Raw genomic sequence first — 22,117 nt, forward strand, 5'->3', positions numbered from 1 at the left:
TAATTAAATAATCTGAGTTTCAAAATGAAGAGCTAGCCAATAGGTTAGGTGCTATTTTTATTTTTACACATAATTATGATGAATATCACAGAAAGAGAAGTGGCTCTAAAAACCAACCAGACGTGAATCAGACGTGCTTGATGTCTATAAAGCAAGATTGCATATAGCAAGATTGTTAATGTCACGGACACAGACCAGGATTTACAAGATTTAGAAACCTTTATGAAATCGACTTGTTTTGTTCCCTGAAAGCATTTCACCTTATTTTTTAAATTAGCTTTGTTTTTGACAGAAGATGTGAGAGCTTCAGGAATATTTGAGTAGATGTATCCTAGGATTATGAGTAACGCTCCTCTGTGAGCGCTGATCCAGTGACAGCAGAAAGTGCTCTCAAACGGGTTGTGTTGTGTAAGACAGTGTGAAGTCTTCAGAGCTCAAGGCTAATGCAGCCAAACGCCGGATAACACGCCGTCCTCATTTAAGAGTGAAATTTCCCAGCATCCCTTGTGATCTTCTCTCCAAATCCCCTGTAAATTCAAATCAGCCATTTTTAGAGATTTGTTGTGGGAAAAGTTCCTGTCCTTGAGCCCTATTCTGAAAGACTGGTGTATTTATTTACATATTTCAATATTTTAGTTAGCTTGAATTATATAATGACGTTCAGGGTGTCTTGTCTTAAGAATATTAGGAAATGTGTTTTTAAGGCTAGACACTACAGGTAAAAACAGTTTTATCTCCACTTCTACAACACTTATACACACCACGCACCACTACAGTTTTATTCCTATCTATATGCTGAAGGTTTTTACTGAGGGGTTTGTTCATATCACATTCGGCTACAACATTTTATTCCTAAAAACATGTGCATTTTTTTTTCCAACAATGTTTTTTTATTGATTTTCCAATAAAACAAACAATAACCAAATAACAAAAATTATGTCACCAAACGGAAAATAAGTTACAAAAACATTCCAAATACGTTGATCAAAGCAGCAGCAATTAAAATAAACAAAACCGAACAAAAATATGTCTCACTCAAAACATTAATAAATGCACCCTCTTATTTCTTAAGGAAATCAATTAAAGGTTGCCCACATCTCTTCAAATTGCTGTGCTTTACCTCTTGTAATGTACGTTAACTTCTCTGAAGTAACACGCATTGCCATCTCCTTAATCCAAGAGTGTGCAGAAGATATTTCGGTCTCTTTCCAACTCAAAGCAACCATCCTCCTAGCCTGCAGGAGGCCAAAGTCAATAAGAGTCCACTGATTGTTATTGATAGAAAGATGATCTGGGTGAATCCCCAGAATGCAAAGTTTCGCGATGCACGGTATTTGAGTTTTTGTGATGTTACTTAGAGTACAGACAACCATTTTCCACAAAGTTACCAATTTAGGGCACTCCCATACACAGTGAATTAAAGTTTTCACACATGTGTCTGGAATATCCGGGGACCATTTGTTAAGTATTTCAGGGGTTATGTATGTTCTCATCAACCATTTATGTTGCAATAGCTTCATTCTTGTATTAATCGTTTGTATTTGAGCTTTTAAGCATGCTTTTGACCAATCAGTTTCCTCAATATCTTCTTTAATATCCAAACTCCAAGCCCTCATTCTATCTTTACTGGATTCCTTATCATACGAGATAAGTGCAGCATATAATATAGAAATTTGAGATTTCCCATGTCCATGCTTTATCATAATATTCTCCAAACAGGACAGCGGCGGCTCCCGAAGGGCATCACAATGCTTTAAAATAAAATGTTTCAATTGTAAGTCCTTAAAAAAATGTTTTTGAGGAATTTAATATTTCAGACTAACGTCATTGTTTCTCAACTGAGAAATAGAAGGTGTATCCCCAATATGTTTGTGAGCTTTGAACCATATATCAATAGTATTCTTTAGGAGAGGATTTGTTGTTTTATTTTTTTAAGGTCTTTGGATCTGATGAATATAAGTATAATCTTACTGGGAGCTTAGATATTGTTTGTTCAATAGAAACCCAGGCTGGAGGAGACCGTGTGCAGAAGTAAAACATAGCGCATCGAAGCTGAGCGGCCCAGTAGTACCACTGTAAACTCGGCATCAGTAAACCACCTCTGTCATATGGAAGATACAGTAGTCTAAGCTTAAGTCTAGATTTTCTATTGTTCCAGATAAACCTACAAAGAATCTTGTTAATTTCCTTAAAAAAATGTTTTGGCAGTGGCAGTGGGAGTGACTGAAACAGGTATAAAAATTTCGGCAGAGTTAATCAAATTAATTCGGCCAATCATTGATATGGGCATTGTTGTCCATTTCTCAACTGATTCACGTACTTCACCCATTAGCGGATCATAATTTGCTTTAACAATTTTAGTAATTTAGGGGGTAATCTTAACTCCAAGATATGTAAATCCTTCTCATGCATTAAAAAATGGCGATCTTATGACTGGGTTACTCCTTTCCTCCTTGTTTAGGAAAAGTATGGAAGATTTTGTGTCATTAATATTATATCCCGAAGACTTACCAAACCTATTAATTAATTGTAATATTGCTGGTATGCTAGTCGATAATTTGGACGTGAAAAGTATCATATCATCTGCGTTTAGTGATATTTTATGTTCTTTGTCTCCAATAGTAATTCCTGACAGATTTGCTTCATTTCGGAGAGATATGGCTAGCGGCTCAATGGCCAGAACAAACTATAATGGGGACAGAGGGCAGCCCGGACGGGTTGATCTTTCTAGGGTTATTTGGCTTGATAAATTGTTATTAGTCCTTACACATGCCACAGGGCCGGTGTATAGTAACTGTATCCATTTTAAAAACTTTCCCCCAATTCCATATCTCGGCAATACATTAAACAAATAAGGCCACTCTATTCTATCAAATGCCTGTCTTGCATCTAGGGCTGTAGTCAAGACCACCTTTGTCGAGTCCAAGTCAAGACCAAGACCAGGACTAGTCGAGTCCAAGTCAAGTCCAAGTCCAAAGAGGTTAGAGTCCAAGGCAAGACCGAGTTCAAAAAGGTTTGAGTCCGAGTCAAGACCGAGTCCAGGACAGGAAATAAAAGTCTTATGCAAGACATTATCAAGACAATCATTTTGGGTTATTATTTGTTGATCTAAAAGCAAAAACAGTCTCACAACACCCAGGATTTTTAAGTATAGACATTCCCCTTGATATCATATAATATTCTAATCTAAAGAAAACAGAATGATGACATATGGTGATACCTCATAATAGCAGTGTTTCACTGTGGATCTGAAAGACGCATCCAGATAGCCCCTCATCACAGGCCATTCTTGAGATACGCCCTCGAGGGGCAGGCTTATCAATACACCGATGCCGTTCGGTCTGTCCCTACCACCCCGTACATTTACGAAGTGTATGGACGCGCCGCTTTCGCCCCTGAGACTCCGGGGAGTGTGCGTGCTGAATTATCTCGACGACTGGGTGGTTCTGGCGCAATTGCGGCTCACTCCAGAGCAAATAGGCGGCTTTTATGTGTGCTTACTGCGAACATAATAAAGACACCTTTGAAAGGCACATTTGGCAAGACCAGTGGCCGAGACCGAGACAAGTCCGAGTCCGAATACCAGCGAGTCCGAGACAAGTCAGAGACCATAGAAAAATGGTCTCGAGACCGGACTCGAGTACTACAGCCCTACTTGCATCTAAAGACAATAGTGCATTATCTCTGGCATTATTATTACAGTGAAGGGACGTGTGGGTCTAGTCTTTTAGCAAGAACTTTACATAATATTTTTGTGTCCACTCTCATGAGACTGATTGGCCTGTATGATGAGCAATCAGTTGATGCTTTACCAGGTTTTAAAATAAGAGTTATTGTAGCAAGTGTTAAAGGTGGAGGTAGGTTAACATGTGCAATTTAGTTTTTTCTGTGTGTTGGCGGTTTAATTATGAAGTGATAAAAATAGAAATCCAAAATCCCCTCAGTAAAAATCTTCAACTCTAATATGTCAACAAAATAAAACAAACAATTTGAGCCTGGCTTTATCCAATGTTACGATTGGATAATTTTTTTGGAAATCTATGCAAATTCTGCATAATTAATTGGATACTAAACATGACATTTCTAAACATCACACATATCTAAACATTATAGTTCAGAAAACTTATAATACAAAAATGTTTGCAATTGTAATCAATCAACTGGGGAAGTACTGTATGGTGATATATTTTAGTTATTTTTTTATATATATATTTGTGATATATAATTCCATATATTTATATAAATTTGTGTGTGTGTGTGTGCGTGTTTGTGTGCGTGTGTTTGGCTGTATGCGTGTATGTGTGTGTGCGTTTGTGTGTGTGTGTGTGCGCGTGTGTGTGTGTGTTTGTCTGTGTGCGTGTGGGTGCGTGTGTTTGGCTGTGTGTGTGTGTTTTTGGCTGTGTGCCTGTGTGTGTGTGTGTGTTTGGCTGTGTGTGTGTGTGTGTTTGTGTGTGTTTGGCTGTGTGCGGGTGCGTGCGTGTATGTACGTGTGTTTGGCTGTGTGTGTGTGTGCGTGTGTGTTTGGCTGTCTGCCTGTGCGTGTGTGTGTGTTTGGCTGTGTGTGTGTGTGCGTGTGTGTGTGTGTGTTTGGCTGTGTGTGTGTGTGTGCGTGTGTGTGTTTGGCTGTGTGCGTGTGGGTGCGTGTGTGTGTGTGTGTGTGTGTGTGTGCGTGCATACGTGTGTGTGTGTGTGCGTGTGTGTGTGTGTGTGTGTGTGTGTGCGTGTGTGTGTGTGTTTGGCTGTGTGCGTGCGTGTGTGTTTGGCTGTGTGTGTGTGTGTGTGTGCGTGCGCGTGCGCGTGTGCGTGCGTGTGTGCACGTGCGTGTGTGTGTGTGTATGTGTGTGTGTTGAGCAGAGGTGGGCTGTCCCCCTGGCCGTCTCTACAGGGAGTGTGAGCGGGGCGAAGGCTGTCCGTTCAGCTGTTCTCAGGTCAGTGGTCTCGAGGGCTGTTACTCAGAGGGCTGTGAGGAGGGCTGCCACTGTCCACACAACACCTTCCAGCACAACGGATCCTGTCTTCACGTGAGCGCGCAATCATGTCACACAGCTGCATTTGCATACTACAGGGTTCTACAGGGACAGATAGAATAAAAAAGAGAAGATTACTGCTGCAATGCAAACAGTATCAACTGAAAAAAAACACTGATAACTCAAAGTAACCAGGATGCATCCTTTTAAAAAGCTGGTATTCTGATTCCCTTTAACCATGTGTTTGTAGGAATGTCCATGTCTGGTGGACACTGACTTCCTGACCTCTTTACAAAGCGTATCGTTGACCCCTGAGTTGACCCCTGACCTCCAGAACATCAGCGTTGGGTCAGAGGTCATGTCTGGAGACGAGCTGATGCATGAGTGTAGTTCCTGGTACTGTAACTGCCAATCTACATGGCGTTTCTAATTAATAACCTTCTGTTTTTCAATAATATACACTGCAAAAAATGCTTTCTGTTGTTTCCGGTCCAAATATAAAAAAAAAATCTTAAATTGAGATGCATTTATTTAAGTAGAAAATGCCATAAGATATTATGTTTTGTTTTCTGGGGAAATAAATAAAAATTAAAGGTGCAATGTGTAATATTTCTGAGGATCTATTGACAGAAATGCAATATAAGATCAATAACTATGTTTTCAGTGGTGAATAAAGACCTTGCATAATTACCGTTATGTTTTTATTACCTTAGAATGAGACATTTATATCTCCATAACCGCGGGCGCCCCCTTATATGGAGGTCCACATATTGTGTGGTCATGTTTGTAGCGTAGCCGACAGCGAACACACAGCGCTACAGCGAACACACACCGCTACAGCGAACACACAGCGCTTCAGCGAACACACAGCGCTACAGCGAACACACACCGCTACAGCGAACACACAGCGCTTCAGCGAACACACAGCGCTACAGCGAACACACAGCGCTACAGCAAACACACAGCGCTACAGCAAACACACAGCGCTACAGCGAACACACAGCGCTACAGCGAACACACAGCGCTACAGCGAACACACAGCGCTACAGCGAACACACAGCGCTACAGTGAACACAGCGCTACAGCGAACACACAGCGCTACAGCGAACACACAGCGCTACAGCGAACACACAGCGCTACAGCGAACACACAGCGCTACAGCGAACACACAGCGCTACAGCGAACACACAGCGCTACAGCGAACACACAGCGCTAGCGCTACAGCGAACACACAGCGCTACAGTGAACACACAGCGCTACAGCGAACACACAGCGCTACAGCGAACACACAGCGCTACAGCGAACACACAGCGCTACAGCGAACACACAGCGCTACAGCGAACACACAGCGCTACAGCGAACACACAGCGCTAGCGCTACAGCGAACACACAGCGCTACAGTGAACACACAGCGCTACAGCGAACACACAGCGCTACAGCGAACACACAGCGCTACAGCGAACACACAGCGCTACAGCGAACACACAGCGCTACAGCGAAAACACAGCGCTACAGCGAACACACAGCGCTACAGCGAACACACAGCGCTACAGCGAACACACAGCACACACACAGCGCTTCAGCGAACACACAGCGCTACAGCGAACACACATCGCTACAGCGAAACACACAGCGCTACAGCGAACACACAGCGCTACAGCGAAAACACAGCGCTACAGCGAACACACAGCGCTACAGCGAACACACAGCGCTACAGCGAACACACAGCGCTACAGCGAACACACAGCGCTACAGCGAAACACACAGCGCTACAGCGAACACACAGCGCTTCAGCGAACACACAACGCTTCAGCGAACACACAGCGCTACAGCGAACACACAGCGCTACAGCGAACACACAGCGTTACAGCGAACACACAGCGCTACAGGGAACACACAGCGCTAAAGCGAACACACAGCGCTACAGCGAACACACAGCGCTACAGAGAACACACAGCGCTACAGCGAACACACAGCGATACAGCGAACACACAGCGCTACAGTGAACACACAGCGCTACAGTGAACACACAGCGCTACAGCGAACACACAGCGCTACAGCGAACACACAGCGCTACAGCGAACACAGCGCTACAGCGAACACACAGCGCTACAGCGAACACACAGCGCTACAGCGAACACACAGCGCTACAGCGAACACACAGCGCTACAGCGAACACAGCGCTACAGCGTACACACAGCGCTACAGCGAACACACAGCGCTACAGCGAACACACAGCGCTACAGCGAACACACAGCGCTACAGCGAACACACAGCGCTACAGCGAACACACAGCGCTACAGCCAACACACAGCGCTACAGCGAACACACAGCGCTACAGTGAACACACAGCGCTACAGCGAACACACAGCGCTACAGCGAACACACAGCGCTACAGCGTACACACAGCGCTACAGCGAACACAGCGTTACAGCGAACACACAGTGCTACAGCGAACACACAGCGCTACAGCGAACACACAGCGCTACAGTGAACACACAGCGCTACAGTGAACACACAGCGCTACAGTGAACACACAGCGCTACAGTGAACACACAGCGCTACAGCGTACACACAGCGCTACAGCGAACACAGCGTTACAGCGAACACACAGTGCTACAGCCAACACACAGCGCTACAGTGAACACACAGCGCTACAGTGAACACACAGCGCTACAGTGAACACACAGCGCTACAGTGAACACACAGCGCTACAGCGTACACACAGCGCTACAGCGAACACAGCGTTACAGCGAACACACAGTGCTACAGCGAACACACAGCGCTACAGTGAACACACAGCGCTACAGCGAACACACAGCGCTACAGCGAACACACAGCGCTACAGCGAACACACAGCGCTACAGCGAACACACAGCGCTACAGAGCGCGTTTCCTCACTACCTTGAAAAAGAAGTTTTCAGTGGTGTATAAAGACCTTACTTAATGAACCTTTATATTTGTATCACCTTAGAATGAGCCGTTTCTGTCACACACCCCGTGTTCCCTTACATTGAAATGCGCCGACATGTTTCTACGGTGGCCCTAAACGGACAAACGCGTTTCGTCACTATGTTGCTCTTCGTGCAAAGATGCTAGCTAAGTCAGCGAATAAAAAACTGACACAATGATGAACAAGTAACAATAACATATAGTTTTACTGAATAATTAAGTAAACATAATTTCTTAATTTATCCTTGTAAAGAAACCTCATTGCTGAACCGGCTACTCTCAGCTGTCTCAGACGATGACATCACTTCCTGTTGGCCACCGTAACTTTTGTTGTTTGCAATTTGTAACCTCACCTCTAGATGGCGCTACAAATCTCACACTGCACCTTTAAGGGAGTTTTTGCTTAAAACAAGCAAAATTATCTGCCAATGGGGTCAGAAAAATATACTTGTTTCTGTTTGAATTAAGATAATTTTTACCCAATTGGTAGATAATTTTGTTTTGTTTTAAGCAAAAACTCACTTCATTTTGATAAATTCCCCCGGAAAACAAGACATAATACCATAATACATGTAATTTTACTCATCTACTAAATGCATCTTGATTTAAGAATTTTCAGTTATTTGGACTGGAAACAAGCATTTTTGCATTGATTTGTTTCTTTCCTGAAGCACCTGTGAACACGGCCTGTGGAACTGTTCTCTGGTCGCATGTCCCCGTGATGGAGGCCTGTCCCCGTGGGGCCCCTGGGGCCCCTGCTCTCTCAGCTGCGGAGGTCTCGGCCAGAAGAGTCGCAGCCGAGTCTGTGACCGGCCCAGTCCTGCTCACGGGGGCCGAGACTGTGACGGGCCCCTGACGGACACCGCATACTGCCAGACACCCGACTGCACACGTACATGCCAGAAATACTCAAATATGTTATTGCTAGAAATATGCATGGTTACTCATGGACTACTGTTATTTATCACTTCATAGTAATTCTGTTCTTTATTGTCTTTACAGTGGTGACAGTTCCGACAGAGGAACCATCTTTACCAGGTAACTGGTTAAATGCAATTTTTTATTTTTTTTATTTTTTTTATTTAGCAAAATAATAATTATATATGCACTGTATATATTTGTGCTGGGCAACGATTAATCTTATCACAAATAAAATTTGTGGTTACATAATATATGTGTGTAGTGTGTATAATTATTTTGTATATATAAATACACACACATGCATGTATATATTTAAGAAAAAAGTGTTATTTATATATGCAATATTTATATATATATATATATATATATATATATATATATATAATATACATTATGTATAAATATATATATATGCATGTGTGTGTATTTATATATACAAAATAATTATACACACTACACACACATATATTATGTAAACACAAACTTTTATTTTGGATGTGATTAATTGCGATTAATTGTTGCCCAGCACTAATATATATATATATATATATATATATATATATATATATGTTTTGTTTTAGTTTTTTTAGTTTTTTTGGGGGTGAGATAATACACTTACCTCACGAGGCGATACACAATATTGGGTTCACGAAAATTAGATATTTTAACACTTCTTTTAAATTCAGTTCAGGTGCATTTTTAAATGTTTTAACTAATCTTGGGATGCCACTAGCGATATCAAGTAATCGGTCGATTATTTTGACGATTGAATGATTATTTGTGGTAATAAAAATGGACTTAAGTGAACAAAAGCATTTAAAATTAGTTAAAATATACATATAATAACAATGAGGCAATAATAATTGTTTCAGATAAAATATCAAAAGCAATTAATCATATTTTATTGAACAACATTTAAAATACATAATGTAATATACATAATATAATCAACTTACAGTATGTGATTCATGTATTATAACTAACGCCTCCAGAGGGCGCCAGCGGTCTGGGGATTGATGTTGTTGTTGTTACACTTTACAGCATAATTTATTTACTATTGGAACAACATTTAATTCAAAAGTCCACTTAATCTTTAATATGTGATCACTTCTTTACGATAGAAATGCTACAACAACTGTGATTTCTTGAACATGAGCATGTGGACAGACTCCACATGAGGGTTTAACACTGTTTTGAAATAATGACAAACAACATTTTGCACAAGATCTTGTCACACCCCATCTATAATCTTCTTCTTCTGTGTGTCTCCAGATGAGGACACTGGATTTTCCCAGTGGACAGCGTGGAGTCCGTGTTCCCGAACCTGCAGCGATCCGGCTTCTCCGGCTGTGAAGTCCCGCAGGAGAGAGTGTGTTCATGAGCGCTGCTCTGGAGAGCGTCGACAGGAGAGAGTCTGCAATCTGCCTCAGTGTCCCGGTACATCTCACATCACTCTACACCTCTAGGCATATTCATCAGGCTTTCTTAAGAAGCAGCAGTGTGATAGATAGTGATGTTGGAGCTTTTTAAATCTTTTCAGTTCCTTTTACCTCATAAACTACAGTGCGAATAATGAAAGAATCAGACGTGTGTTTGAACTGAAGCATCAGGAAACACTCAATGCCACATCAGCAAAAAGGCATTGCACTCAAAAAGACAATCATAGTGACATTAATACGTTTAATAAATACAGTGGCACGGCAGTATTTTGGAGCTTTATTATCGTCCATTAACCCTATTCCAGACATTGCAGTGTTTCACCCTTTTGCTCATGTCTTGTTAACTCATATGTGTGTGTGTGTGTCAGATGGAGGTGTGTGTCGGGACCCCGAGTGTGTGTTCAGGAACTGCTCCTGGATGCAGTGGAGCGAGTGGAGCTCCTGCTCTCGATCCTGTGGCGTCGGTCAACAGCAGCGGGTCAGAAGCTTCCTCGCCCCGGGCCTCAACGGGACCTGGTGTCCGGACATCCTCGGAGGGAACCTGGAGAACCGCTTCTGTAGCATCCGGGCCTGCCGCGGTGAGTTAAAAGCATTTTAGCATTTATGCTATAATCTGGCTCATTTACAGTCTCTACTCAGGTGTAAGACCGTTCATTAATGTGCACTGTCCCGAATAGATAAATAAAAAATAAAACAAATTTGCACCGGGTAGTTCTAGGATCTCACACCAGGACGGTTCTCCGAGAACTAATGGCTCCTCTGGGAATGTTTTCCTGGTTGCGTTCGAGCGCCGATAGGAACTCTAACATAAGACACGCTTGTTGTTGAGACTTTTATTTTGACGCGCTGAGAACGCCAGAGCTCGCATTCTCCTGTTCATTAGTTTACGATCTGTCTAATACGTTATTAGGTAGAACTGTTATACATTACTGAAGGTAGACAGTAATAAAGTTATTAGCATGTGCCGTATGTTTGATGTCCTGTGTTGCTGAGCAGAAATACATGATGATGTTTCTCTCGGTCTCCTCAAAGCTGTACAATTTAATTACCATTTTCCAACTATAGCGAATAAACTGATAATGTGAGAAATGTTGAAAGAGTCTGAATACATTTAGGTTTGACTGTATGAACACACAAGAGATGCACAAGAGAAGCATTACAGCACTATACCTGACTGTAACGTGTGCTGTGTGTGTTGTGTTGTGTTGTGCTGTATGTTGTATGTTGTGCTGTATGTTGTGTGTTGTGTGTTGTGTTGTGTTGTGCTGTATGTTGTATGTTGTGCTGTGTGTTGTGTTGTGTGTTGTGTTGTGTGTTGTGTTGTGTTGTGCTGTATGTTGTATGTTGTGCTGTATGTTGTGTTGTGTGTTGTGTTGTGCTGTGTGTTGTGTTGTTGTGTTGTGTTGTGTGTTGTGTTATGCTGTGTGTTGTGCTGTGTTGTGTTGTGTTGTGCTGTGTGTTGTGTTATGCTGTGTGTTGTGCTGTGTGTTGTGTTGTGCTGTGTGTTGTGTTGTGTTGTGCTGTGTGTTGTTGTGTGTTGTGTTGTGCTGTGTGTTGTGTTGTGTTGTGCTGTGTGTTGTTGTGTGTTGTGTTGTGCTGTGTGTTGTGTTGTGCTGTGTGTTGTGTTGTGTTGTGCTGTATGTTGTGTTGTGCTGTGTGTTGTGTTATGCTGTGTGTTGTGCTGTGTGTTGTGTTGTGCTGTGTGTTGTGTTGTTGTGTGTTGTGTTGTGCTGTGTGTTGTTGTGTGTTGTGTTGTGCTGTGTGTTGTGCTGTGTGTTGTGTTGTGTTGTGTTGTGTGTTGTTGTGTGTTGTGTTGTGCTGTGTGTTGTGTTGTGCTGTGTGTTGTTGTGTGTTGTGTTGTGCTGTGTGTTGTGCTGTGTGTTGTTGTGTGTTGTGTTGTGCTGTTGTGTTGTGTTGTATGTTGTGTTGTGCTGTGTTGTGTTGTGTGTTGTGTTGTGTGTTGTGTGTTGTGTTGTATGTTATGTTGTGTTGTATGTTGTGCTGTCCTGTGTGTTGTGTTGTGTTGTATGTTGTGCTGTATGTTGTGCTGTCCTGTGTGTTGTGTTGTGTTGTATGTTGTGCTGTATGTTGTGCTGTGCTGTGTGTTGTGTTGTATGTTGTATGTTGTGTTGTATGTCGTGCTGTGTTGTGCTGTGTGTTGTGCTGTGCTGTGTGTTGTGTTGTATGTTGTATGTTGTGTTGTATGTCGTGCTGTGTTGTGCTGTATGTTGTGCTGTGCTGTGTGTTGTGTTGTATGTTGTATGTTGTGTTGTATGTCGTGCTGTGTTGTATGTTGTGTTGTCCTGTGCTGTGTTGTGCTGTGTGTTGTGTTGTGCTGTGTTGTGTTGTGCTGTGTGTTGTGTTGTATGTTGTGTTGTATGTCGTGCTGTGCTGTGTTGTGTTGTGCTGTGTTGTGTTGTATGTTGTGCTGTGTTGTATGTTGTGTTGTATGCTATGTTGTGTTGTATGTTGTGTTGTATGTCGTGCTGTGTTGTGTTGTGTTGTGCTGTGTTGTGCTGTGTTGTATGTTGTGTTGTCCTGTGCTGTGTTGTGCTGTGTGTTGTGTTGTGCTGTGTTGTGTTGTGCTGTGTGTTGTGTTGTATGTTGTGTTGTATGTCGTGCTGTGCTGTGTTGTGTTGTGCTGTGTTGTGTTGTATGTTGTGCTGTGTTGTATGTTGTGTTGTATGCTATGTTGTGTTGTATGTTGTGTTGTATGTCGTGCTGTGCTGTGTTGTGTTGTGCTGTGTTGTGCTGTGTTGTATGTTGTGTTGTCCTGTGCTGTGTTGTGCTGTGTGTTGTGTTGTGCTGTGTTGTGTTGTGCTGTGTGTTGTGTTGTATGTTGTGTTGTATGTCGTGCTGTGCTGTGTTGTGTTGTGCTGTGTTGTGTTGTATGTTGTGCTGTGTTGTATGTTGTGTTGTATGCTATGTTGTGTTGTATGTTGTGTTGTATGTCGTGCTGTGCTGTGCTGTGTTGTGTTGTGCTGTGTTGTGTTGTATGTTGTGTTGTGTTGTGTTGTCCTGTGTTGTGTTGTGCTGTGTTGTCCTGTGCTGTGTCGTGTTGTCCTGTGTCGTGTTGTCCTGTGTCGTGTTGTGTGTCAGTGGACGGAGGCTGGTCCCGCTGGAGCTCGTGGTCTCGCTGTGATAAGGCCTGTGCCGGCGGACGCTCCATCAGGACCCGCTCGTGTTCCAGTCCTCCACCGAAGAACGGCGGCCGCAAGTGCAGCGGAGAGAAGAACCAGGTCAAGCCCTGCAACACCAAACCCTGCGGTACGACAGCACTCGCGTGATTCAACATCAACACACTGCATATTAAATATTCACTCGCTGGGAAACAACGTAACTTGATTTTATCCATCAGGATTTGATTGTGTCATGAAAGCAGGCTTTGATATTATTGGTTAATATTACTTTTCCTCGTGCATACTTAGTCTTGATTACATAAACTGAGAAGAGAAGTCGTCTCAGAGGTGAAAAAAGCTATTATATATTGGTGAAATATTATGAAAACTAATTTTTTAAACAATAAGCACTGATGAATCATGCACAATGAGACCAGGCACATGCTTTAAGAACATAACTACAGTCAGTTTTGAATTTACAGATGTTTATTAAGCATTTTAACCCTGTAAAGCCTGACATGTGAAATAATAATCAGAAAAATATGAACCTTTAGACTAAATCTATCTTTATGTTTTGTATCATATTTCATCAGGCTTTTATGGTGAGGCCCAAACTGAGCAAAAATATGCAGTTTTCTGCAGATGCTGATATTTATTCGAAATTCTGATGCTTGTAATGTAAATCAGTGAGATCTTTATAACAGAATACTGATATAAAATGCATATAAATATCACTCGTCACTCGTCACTTATGTCTAATTGTGTCGCTTGCTTCGTTTCATGATCAATGCAATGCATCACAATGATGATTGAGAGATGAAAAAATAAACTTTTCTCAAAAGCCTGATGATCATATTTGATACTATTTTTCTAAAATGTTATGTATGGTGATAATCAAGTAAACCAGTGAGTGTTCATTTTGAAATATTACCAACAATATCAAAGTTATTCTTACGTTTACTCACCGCAAAAAACACATGAATCACGAGCTGAAGGAGGACGTTTGTACAATGACACTTAAAGACTTTTACTTGATAAAAGAGTCTAAATGATCAATCAGAGACAGAAGGACTGGAGGAGATTGTGTGAGACATACTGATGATTTAGAGGCCTGCGTATGAAATATGATAATGTGTGATGTGTGTTTGCAGATGATGCTGAGTGTCCCGCAGGACAGGAGTTTGTGTCCTGTGCGAGTGAGTGTCCTCAGCGCTGCTCAGACCGGCAGCAGGGCATCGAGTGCCGGACCAACGCCGAGTGTGAGCCGGGCTGCCGCTGCCCACGGGGTAAACACTCTCACACACACACGCACGCACGCACACACACACACACGCACACGCGCACACACACACTCTCTCTCACACACACATTCACACACAAACACACGCACACACAAACACACGCACACACACACAAACGCACACACACACGCGCACACGCGCACACACGCACGCACACACTCTCACACACACATTCACACACACACGCACACACACACACAAACGCACACGCACACACTCACACACACACACATTCACACACATTCACACACACACACACACACACACATTCACACACACAGGCACACACACACACACACATACATTCACACACACACACACACACACACACACATACATACATTCACACACACACACGCACATGCACGCGCACACACACGCACACACTCACACACACACACACACCCACTCTCGCACACACACACTCTCGCACACACACACACATTCACACACACAAACACACACACACACACACACAGTATTCTAGAATACCTCACTTTCACTAAATACACAAAATAGTGTCTGACAATCATGTTTGGTGGGAATTACAGTTTTTTACAATCACTTTGCTACTATTTTCAGAACCTTGATGTCATTTTTCAAAACTCTAGACACAAAACTCAAAACGGTTATCACTTGTAACACAGGTTGTCTAATGTTCAAAACATTGCATTGTGCATTCACATCTTTAAAGAAATCTTGCACTTGCACAATCATTGGTTCAAAAAACAAATTTACTGTGAAATACCATTGAAACACAACTATAGATCACCCACACACAAGCAACCGATAGTTTCACTCTGTCATTGTTCGTACAGTCATTAACTATTGTAGAACAAAATAGGTGATACAGGTTTCATTATGGTACTACATGTACAGTAAATACCTCTGTTACTGTAAAGTACTGCAGTAGTAGAGAGAATACAGACAAAGTGGAATCATTGAACAAAGTTTGTAATATATTGATGCAAAACACTACAGTACAATCACAACATTGGTTTATTTTAATCAAAGCAAAAATACAGTAATTAGCTATGAAATAGAAAAGAAAAGACAGTACTGTAAACCATCAAATGCAGTGTTCCTCAACTTGCTTGCACTGTAAGAAATAAAACAGCAGTGATTACTGTACTTCTACATTGTCATCAACTCTGTGTTGTGGATTTGGCCACAGGTTCTCATCTACATCACAATGGATGTTTTCATTAGCCAAACATCTTGGAAAAAACCTTCGGGCATGGCGAATCCAGGCCTGACACTGGTCTGCTGTGATGTCATTGCAGGCGTCATCCATGGCCTGGAGAAGAGTGACTTGTTCATGAGGGTGCCTATCATGAACCTTCCATCTCCATGCGGAGAAAAATTCCTCAATCGGGTTAAGGAAGGGGGAGTATGGGGGTAAATACAGGGTGGTAAATTGTGCATGGGCCTGAAACCATGCTTGCACCACATGAGCATGATGGAACCTGACATTGTCCCAGACAATGACATAGGTCACACCTTCAGCTCTACAAACCTGTTCGAGCTCATCAAGAAAGGTGACAAGGAGAGCTGCATTATATGGTCCAATATGAGGTCTGCGTCCCACCACACCATCTTCTGATATAGCCGCACACATGGTAATGTTGGCCCCACGTTGTCCAGGTACTTGGATGGTTGCCCGCTGGCCAATGAAATTCCGACCTCTCCTCCTTGTCTTGGCCAGATTAAAACCTGCCTCATCCAAATATATGAATTTGTGATGGTCGTCATCAGCATCCAGCTCCATCACCCTCTAAAAATACATTTTGGAAAGAGATTTAGAGATTACCGTACAATGTAGAATTTTTGGGAATGTTTTTACAACAGCCGTCTTGAAACTGAACTTACCTGAACATACTCAGTCCTCATTTGTTTCACTCTGTCTGCATTTCTTTCGAAAGGCACATGGTATAGTTGTTTTATAGATACCTGGTGCCTTTTCAGTATGCGTGCAATAGTCGGCAAACTTATGGATCCCACATTGTTGAACATGTCTTCATTGTCCAAGATATGCTGGCGAATTTCTGTAAGGCGAATATCATTTCTGGCACGAACCAAATCGACCACAGCCTGCTCTTGCTGGTCAGTTAGAATTTTGCCTCTGCCTCCACTATTTGGCCTAGTCACCATTCTACAGGGAACATTAGAGTAAGAAGACACTTGATCACATCACCTATTCTGTGATACACATTGGTATGCAGTCATTTGACAATTGAGAGTAGCATAATGTTTAGTGCATGCTGATAACTTACCGGTTCTCATTGCGGAAAGTTCTGATTATTGAGGCCACGGTTGACCTTCTCAGGTTTGGTTGTATCATTGTAGCCGCCTCAGTCATTGTCATGCCATGATTTATGACATGGTCTACAACTATTGCCCGAATTTCATTGGACACTCTATGCTGTTGCTGCCGCTGTCTTGGTCCGTGGCCTTGTCCTCTACCACGTTCCTCCACACCTCTCAAACGAGGCCCACGACCACCTCTCAGAAGGGCTGCCTGTCCCCTACCATTCCTTTGACCAACACGTCTTCCTCGTCTTCCTCCCACCACTGCTTGACCTCCATTGTGACCTGGATCACCTGCTGGCTCCATGTTACGTATCACTATGCTATTGCAATTGGATCCCAATCAACTCTTTATATACTCATTCCACAATGTGCCCTCAATCATCAGTAACGAGTTGGCAGAATTGGACAAGCAATTCCAAGGGCCTGCATCTCTACAGTGCAGTACTGTCAATACTTTAAATAGTCTGAAAAGGTGGTACAGTATTTGGGACCATAGACACAGTGTTTGATGAAGCATTACAGTATAATATAAAATATTAGGCTACATCCATGGATATTGTAGTCTAATTGGTTCATGCTCCACGCTAATTGGTGACAATGAATCTCGTTATCTTGAAACTTTCATGATTTACTGTAAACATGGAAGATTGTTTGTCTGTTTCCATACAACTATGCATTAAGAGTAACGCAACAGTTACTTATCATTTTGAGCAGTTGTATCAATTGATAGTTAGATCAGTGTAAGGAAATGATTAGACATTCATTTGAAATGTAATGTGTGAATTGCCTTTTGAAATAGTAGTACTTTGATGTTAAGTTGTGTCATATTGAACAAGTGATTTTTGTTGAATGAACAAATGATCTAAGTTTTATGTGTATTGTATCCAAACAATTGAGAAAATGGTTAGAGTTTTGAAAAATGTGCATTTTGATAATTGGTTGTGAGTTTTGTGTCTAGAGTTGTGAAAAATGACATCAAGGTTCTGAAAATAGTAACAAAGTGATTGTAAAAAACTGTAATGTGCAAATGAACATCGTGCTAAAATTACACAAAGAGCACAAGGTGAACAAATCGTTTCCAACAGTCGTATCTCTACGATATCTTGTCATATCCTCTCAAAACACATATCAATGGAAAGCTTATTTATTCAGCTTTCATATGATGTATACATCTCAATTTCAAACAATAACCCATGTGACAGCTTTTGTGGTCCAGGGTCACATTTTCTGACAGCATACAGTAGAGTGTTTGAGATGTTCTGCTTGTGTCGTGTGTGTGTGTGTGTGCAGGCCAGCTGCTGCAGGACGGTGTGTGTGTTCAGCTGTGGCAGTGTGACTGTCTGGACGCGTGGGGTCAGAGCTGGGCCGCGGGCAGCACACATCAGCTGGACTGTAATAACTGCACCTGCGCAGACGGAGAGCTCACCTGCACTCAGCACACCTGCGCAGGAGACAGCAGCTGCAGCTGGAGCTCCTGGTCCACCTGGGCCTCGTGCAGCGCCACCTGCGGCCCGGGCCGGAGGACACGCTTCAGGTGCGCCGCAGGAGTGGAATTACATTTGAAATGCGGATTTAATTACTTTTAATTTGTATTTTCCTCAACAAAAATAAATTTAATTTGTAATTAAATACTTAGAGAGACTGTAATTTGTATTTAAAACACCTAAAAAAATTATTTAAATGTATAAATTTATTTCGCATATGTTAACTTTCATAATCCGGCTTAATAGGACCATAGACATATACAATACAATACGACAGTCACAGTTTTTGTCTTTTACAAATTACAAATTACTTGTATTTTTATTAAATACTTTTTTTCACAGAAGTATTTTGTATTTTATTTAAATACATTTAATGATAAAGTATTTGTAATGTGTAATTACATACTTTGAGAGACTGTAATTTGTATTTATGACACTTAAAAAACGTATTTAAATGTATAAATTTATTTCGCATATGTTAACTTTCATAATCCGGCTTAATAGGACCATAGACATATACAATACAATACGACAGTCATAGTTTTTGTCTTTTACAAATTACAAATTACTTGTATTTTAATTAAATACTTTTTTTTCACAGAAGTATTTTGTAATTGATTTAAATAAATTGAATGATTAAGTATTTGTAATGTGTAATTAAATAATTTTTTTCACAGAAGTATTTTTTAATTTATTTAAATAAATTTAATGATTAAGTATTTGTAATGTGTAATTAAATATTTTTTTCACAGAAGTATTTTGTATTTTATATAAATAAATGTAATGATTAAGTATTTGTAATGTGTAATTAAATGCTTTGTGATGCATTTGTGCCCATCATGGATCCTCCATCAATGCAGAGTTTTGTGAAAAGGTTTTTATTTCCTCCAGATCTCTGGTTCCTGAAGCTGATGGTGTGAACTGCCAGTTTGAGGAGGTCCAGCATAAAGCATGTGACCCGGGGCCGTGTCCCCCACTGTGTGTCCTGGACCAGCGGGAGCTGGCAGTCGGAGACTCCTGGTTACAAGGGGAGTGTGAGCAATGGTGAGAGACACTGGCAACAGGGATAATATTGTCGTTTTTACACATTTAGCAACATTTTTTGAAATCATGGGAATAAATGGACATTTTGGATTGTGCAAAGTTCTGCAAAAACTGTGTGTGTTTTCAGCACCTGCATCCCAGAAGGAGAATACTGCCAAGATATAGACTGTCGAGGTGTGTGCGATCTTTACAAACATGCAACTCAAATACATTATATTACATGTCTAATCTTTCTCATTTATTTGTACACACACACACACACACACACACACACACACACACACACACACACACACACACACACACACACACACACACACACACACACACACACACACACACACACACACACACACACACACACACACACACACACACACAGCACACACACACACACACACAGCACACACACACACACACACACACACACATATTTAAAAAAATTAAATATTATTATTTAATTTATTCATTATAATTTTTATAGTTTTTTAATTTTTAGTATTTTATACTTTTATCATATTAATTAGTTTTGGGGGGTTCTTTTAGAATATTTCTATTTAGCTTTAATTAATTTTAATTTCAGTTTTAATTTGAGTATTTTTAGTACTTCAACTTTCATTTAAATGTTTTAAGTCTAGGTTTCGAATCTAATATTTGTTTAATTTCATTTCAGCTTTATTTTAATTACTTGAAATGAATTATAAGAGTTTTAGATAACAATAACATAAATGTAATATAAACTTTGTATTAATATTAATATAAAATATAATACAATCACACAAAAATAATAAAACTATATTATTTCTACATTTAAAATTGTAATTTTCAGGTCATAATTTTATTATAGTATTTATTAATATTTTAAAGTAGCTTTTATTTGTATATTTTTATTTTTCATTTAGTTTTTTATTTAATTTTTAGTTTTAATTTTTTTTATATATATGTACCTTTGTAATTATATATACCTTTTTTGTAATTTTTTAGTGTTTCTTTTAGAATATTTAGAATGTACTTTAATTTATTTTTATTTCAGTTTTAAGTTTTGCATCTAATATTTGTTTTATTTTATTTTAATAGTTCTAGTTAACAGTAACATACATATAATATCAACTTAATATAAATGATATATTGTATGTATAATTTATATTAAATTGTATAACTACATTGTATATTAAAATATAAATACATTAATTATTTATACATTTAAAATGGTCATTTTCAGATCATAGAAATAAAACTTAAATTTAAAAAAATCTAAATTTTCTATTTTTGCTCAGCTCTAAAATAGCTATAAATGACTTATTGTGAGTAAAATCTCTATTAAATTCACTTTCTCTGTCTGTTTATGATCACTTTTCCGTGATGCATTAGTGGACGGTGGCTGGACGCCGTGGTCTGTGTGGTCGGACTGTCCCGTGACGTGTGGGAAGAGTAAACGGATCCGCAGCCGCGCCTGTATCAACCCTCCACCGCGAAACAACGGCACACACTGCACTGGACCTGAGAGAGACACCCAGGACTGTCACGCTGGACTTTGTCTTGGTACTGGAATAGACTTTTCCTTATTTAGTAGAAAGACAATCGGCAGACACATGGTCCGTTCTGCATGCAGTTCATTAATGTGTCTTTACATGATTGTGTTATTAGGAGTGCAACGGATCGGCACGCGTGTGATTCGCCGATCAACTGCTAAATTTAACTATCATAGAGGGAAAGTTTATAATTTGGACGTGTTTTGTCTTCCCAATTTACACATTCAGCCATTTTAAACGCAGAAGAAGAGGCGAAAATCGGGATATATACCCTCATATATACATTTATATGAAGGTATATATAAATATATACCCTCATCAAGTATTCTCTCGGTTATATCATAAGTGAACAGTTGAGAAAGAAACCGGATGTTTGTCGGTATATTCATTCTTAAAGTGACAGTACACTAATATTCCTGTTGCTGTGTGTGTCATTAATGTTATTAACAAAATACAGCTTTAACAAAGATGAACCTGTATTTAATTTCTACTGTGAACAAATAGTGTTATTTTACATGTAGGCTTAATTATTAATGTCTGTACATGAATACTGTTAGACTTTGTAACTTTGTTATTTAGTAATAATCTCTGCTTTTAATTTGTGTATTTGTTCTTATTTTATTACTGACTGTTCACTTGTCTTTAATAATGTGTGAACTTTATCAGTTAGGCTAATAGTTGTTGACATAGTATCGAAGAACTTCAAGTGAGCTTTAAGTAATATTTGAAAAGTAAAGTTACACTCCCCTCCCCAAACATATTTAATATTATTATTTTTAGATTTGTTTTCTTTTTCTGATGCACAAAACGATCCGATCCGTGGCTCAAGAACTGTGAATGATCCGAACCGCTCTTGTGTGATCCGTTGCACCGCTCTTGTGTCGTGACCCCGTGACCTCTGGTTCCCCCAGATGACCTTTGCCCCTGGTCCCCGTGGTCGGCCTGCTCGCGCAGCTGTGGGTCAGGCGTGATCTCCAGACGCCGGGAGTGTGTGTGTGAGGACGGTGATCACGCGTGTCCTCAGGAGCTCGAGAGGGACGGCGAGGAG

At 40.7% G+C, this 22,117-nt stretch overlaps 1 protein-coding gene across 1 annotated transcript in view; it reads left to right on the forward strand.

Moving 5' to 3' along the window:
• The window catches only part of sspo (SCO-spondin), a 130,744-nt gene that overhangs the window by 105,238 nt on the left and 3,389 nt on the right, over positions 1 to 22,117 (forward strand). Inside the window, exons 77-89 of the mRNA XM_077218704.1 lie at positions 4,855 to 5,021; positions 5,218 to 5,363; positions 8,591 to 8,811; positions 8,922 to 8,957; positions 10,113 to 10,277; positions 10,648 to 10,857; positions 13,379 to 13,546; positions 14,550 to 14,684; positions 18,300 to 18,543; positions 19,385 to 19,537; positions 19,665 to 19,711; positions 20,909 to 21,079; positions 21,981 to 22,117. The exon at positions 21,981 to 22,117 is cut by the window's right edge and continues 31 nt beyond it. Coding sequence (XP_077074819.1) covers positions 4,855 to 5,021; positions 5,218 to 5,363; positions 8,591 to 8,811; positions 8,922 to 8,957; positions 10,113 to 10,277; positions 10,648 to 10,857; positions 13,379 to 13,546; positions 14,550 to 14,684; positions 18,300 to 18,543; positions 19,385 to 19,537; positions 19,665 to 19,711; positions 20,909 to 21,079; positions 21,981 to 22,117 — 2,000 coding nt within the window. The remainder of the gene's footprint in view (positions 1 to 4,854; positions 5,022 to 5,217; positions 5,364 to 8,590; positions 8,812 to 8,921; positions 8,958 to 10,112; positions 10,278 to 10,647; positions 10,858 to 13,378; positions 13,547 to 14,549; positions 14,685 to 18,299; positions 18,544 to 19,384; positions 19,538 to 19,664; positions 19,712 to 20,908; positions 21,080 to 21,980) is intronic.

Source organism: Siphateles boraxobius, unplaced genomic scaffold (assembly GCF_051911475.1).
Source record: "Siphateles boraxobius isolate OS27281-9 unplaced genomic scaffold, OSU_SipBor_1 12, whole genome shotgun sequence".
In the NCBI taxonomy this organism is placed as follows: Eukaryota; Metazoa; Chordata; class Actinopteri; order Cypriniformes; family Leuciscidae; genus Siphateles; species Siphateles boraxobius.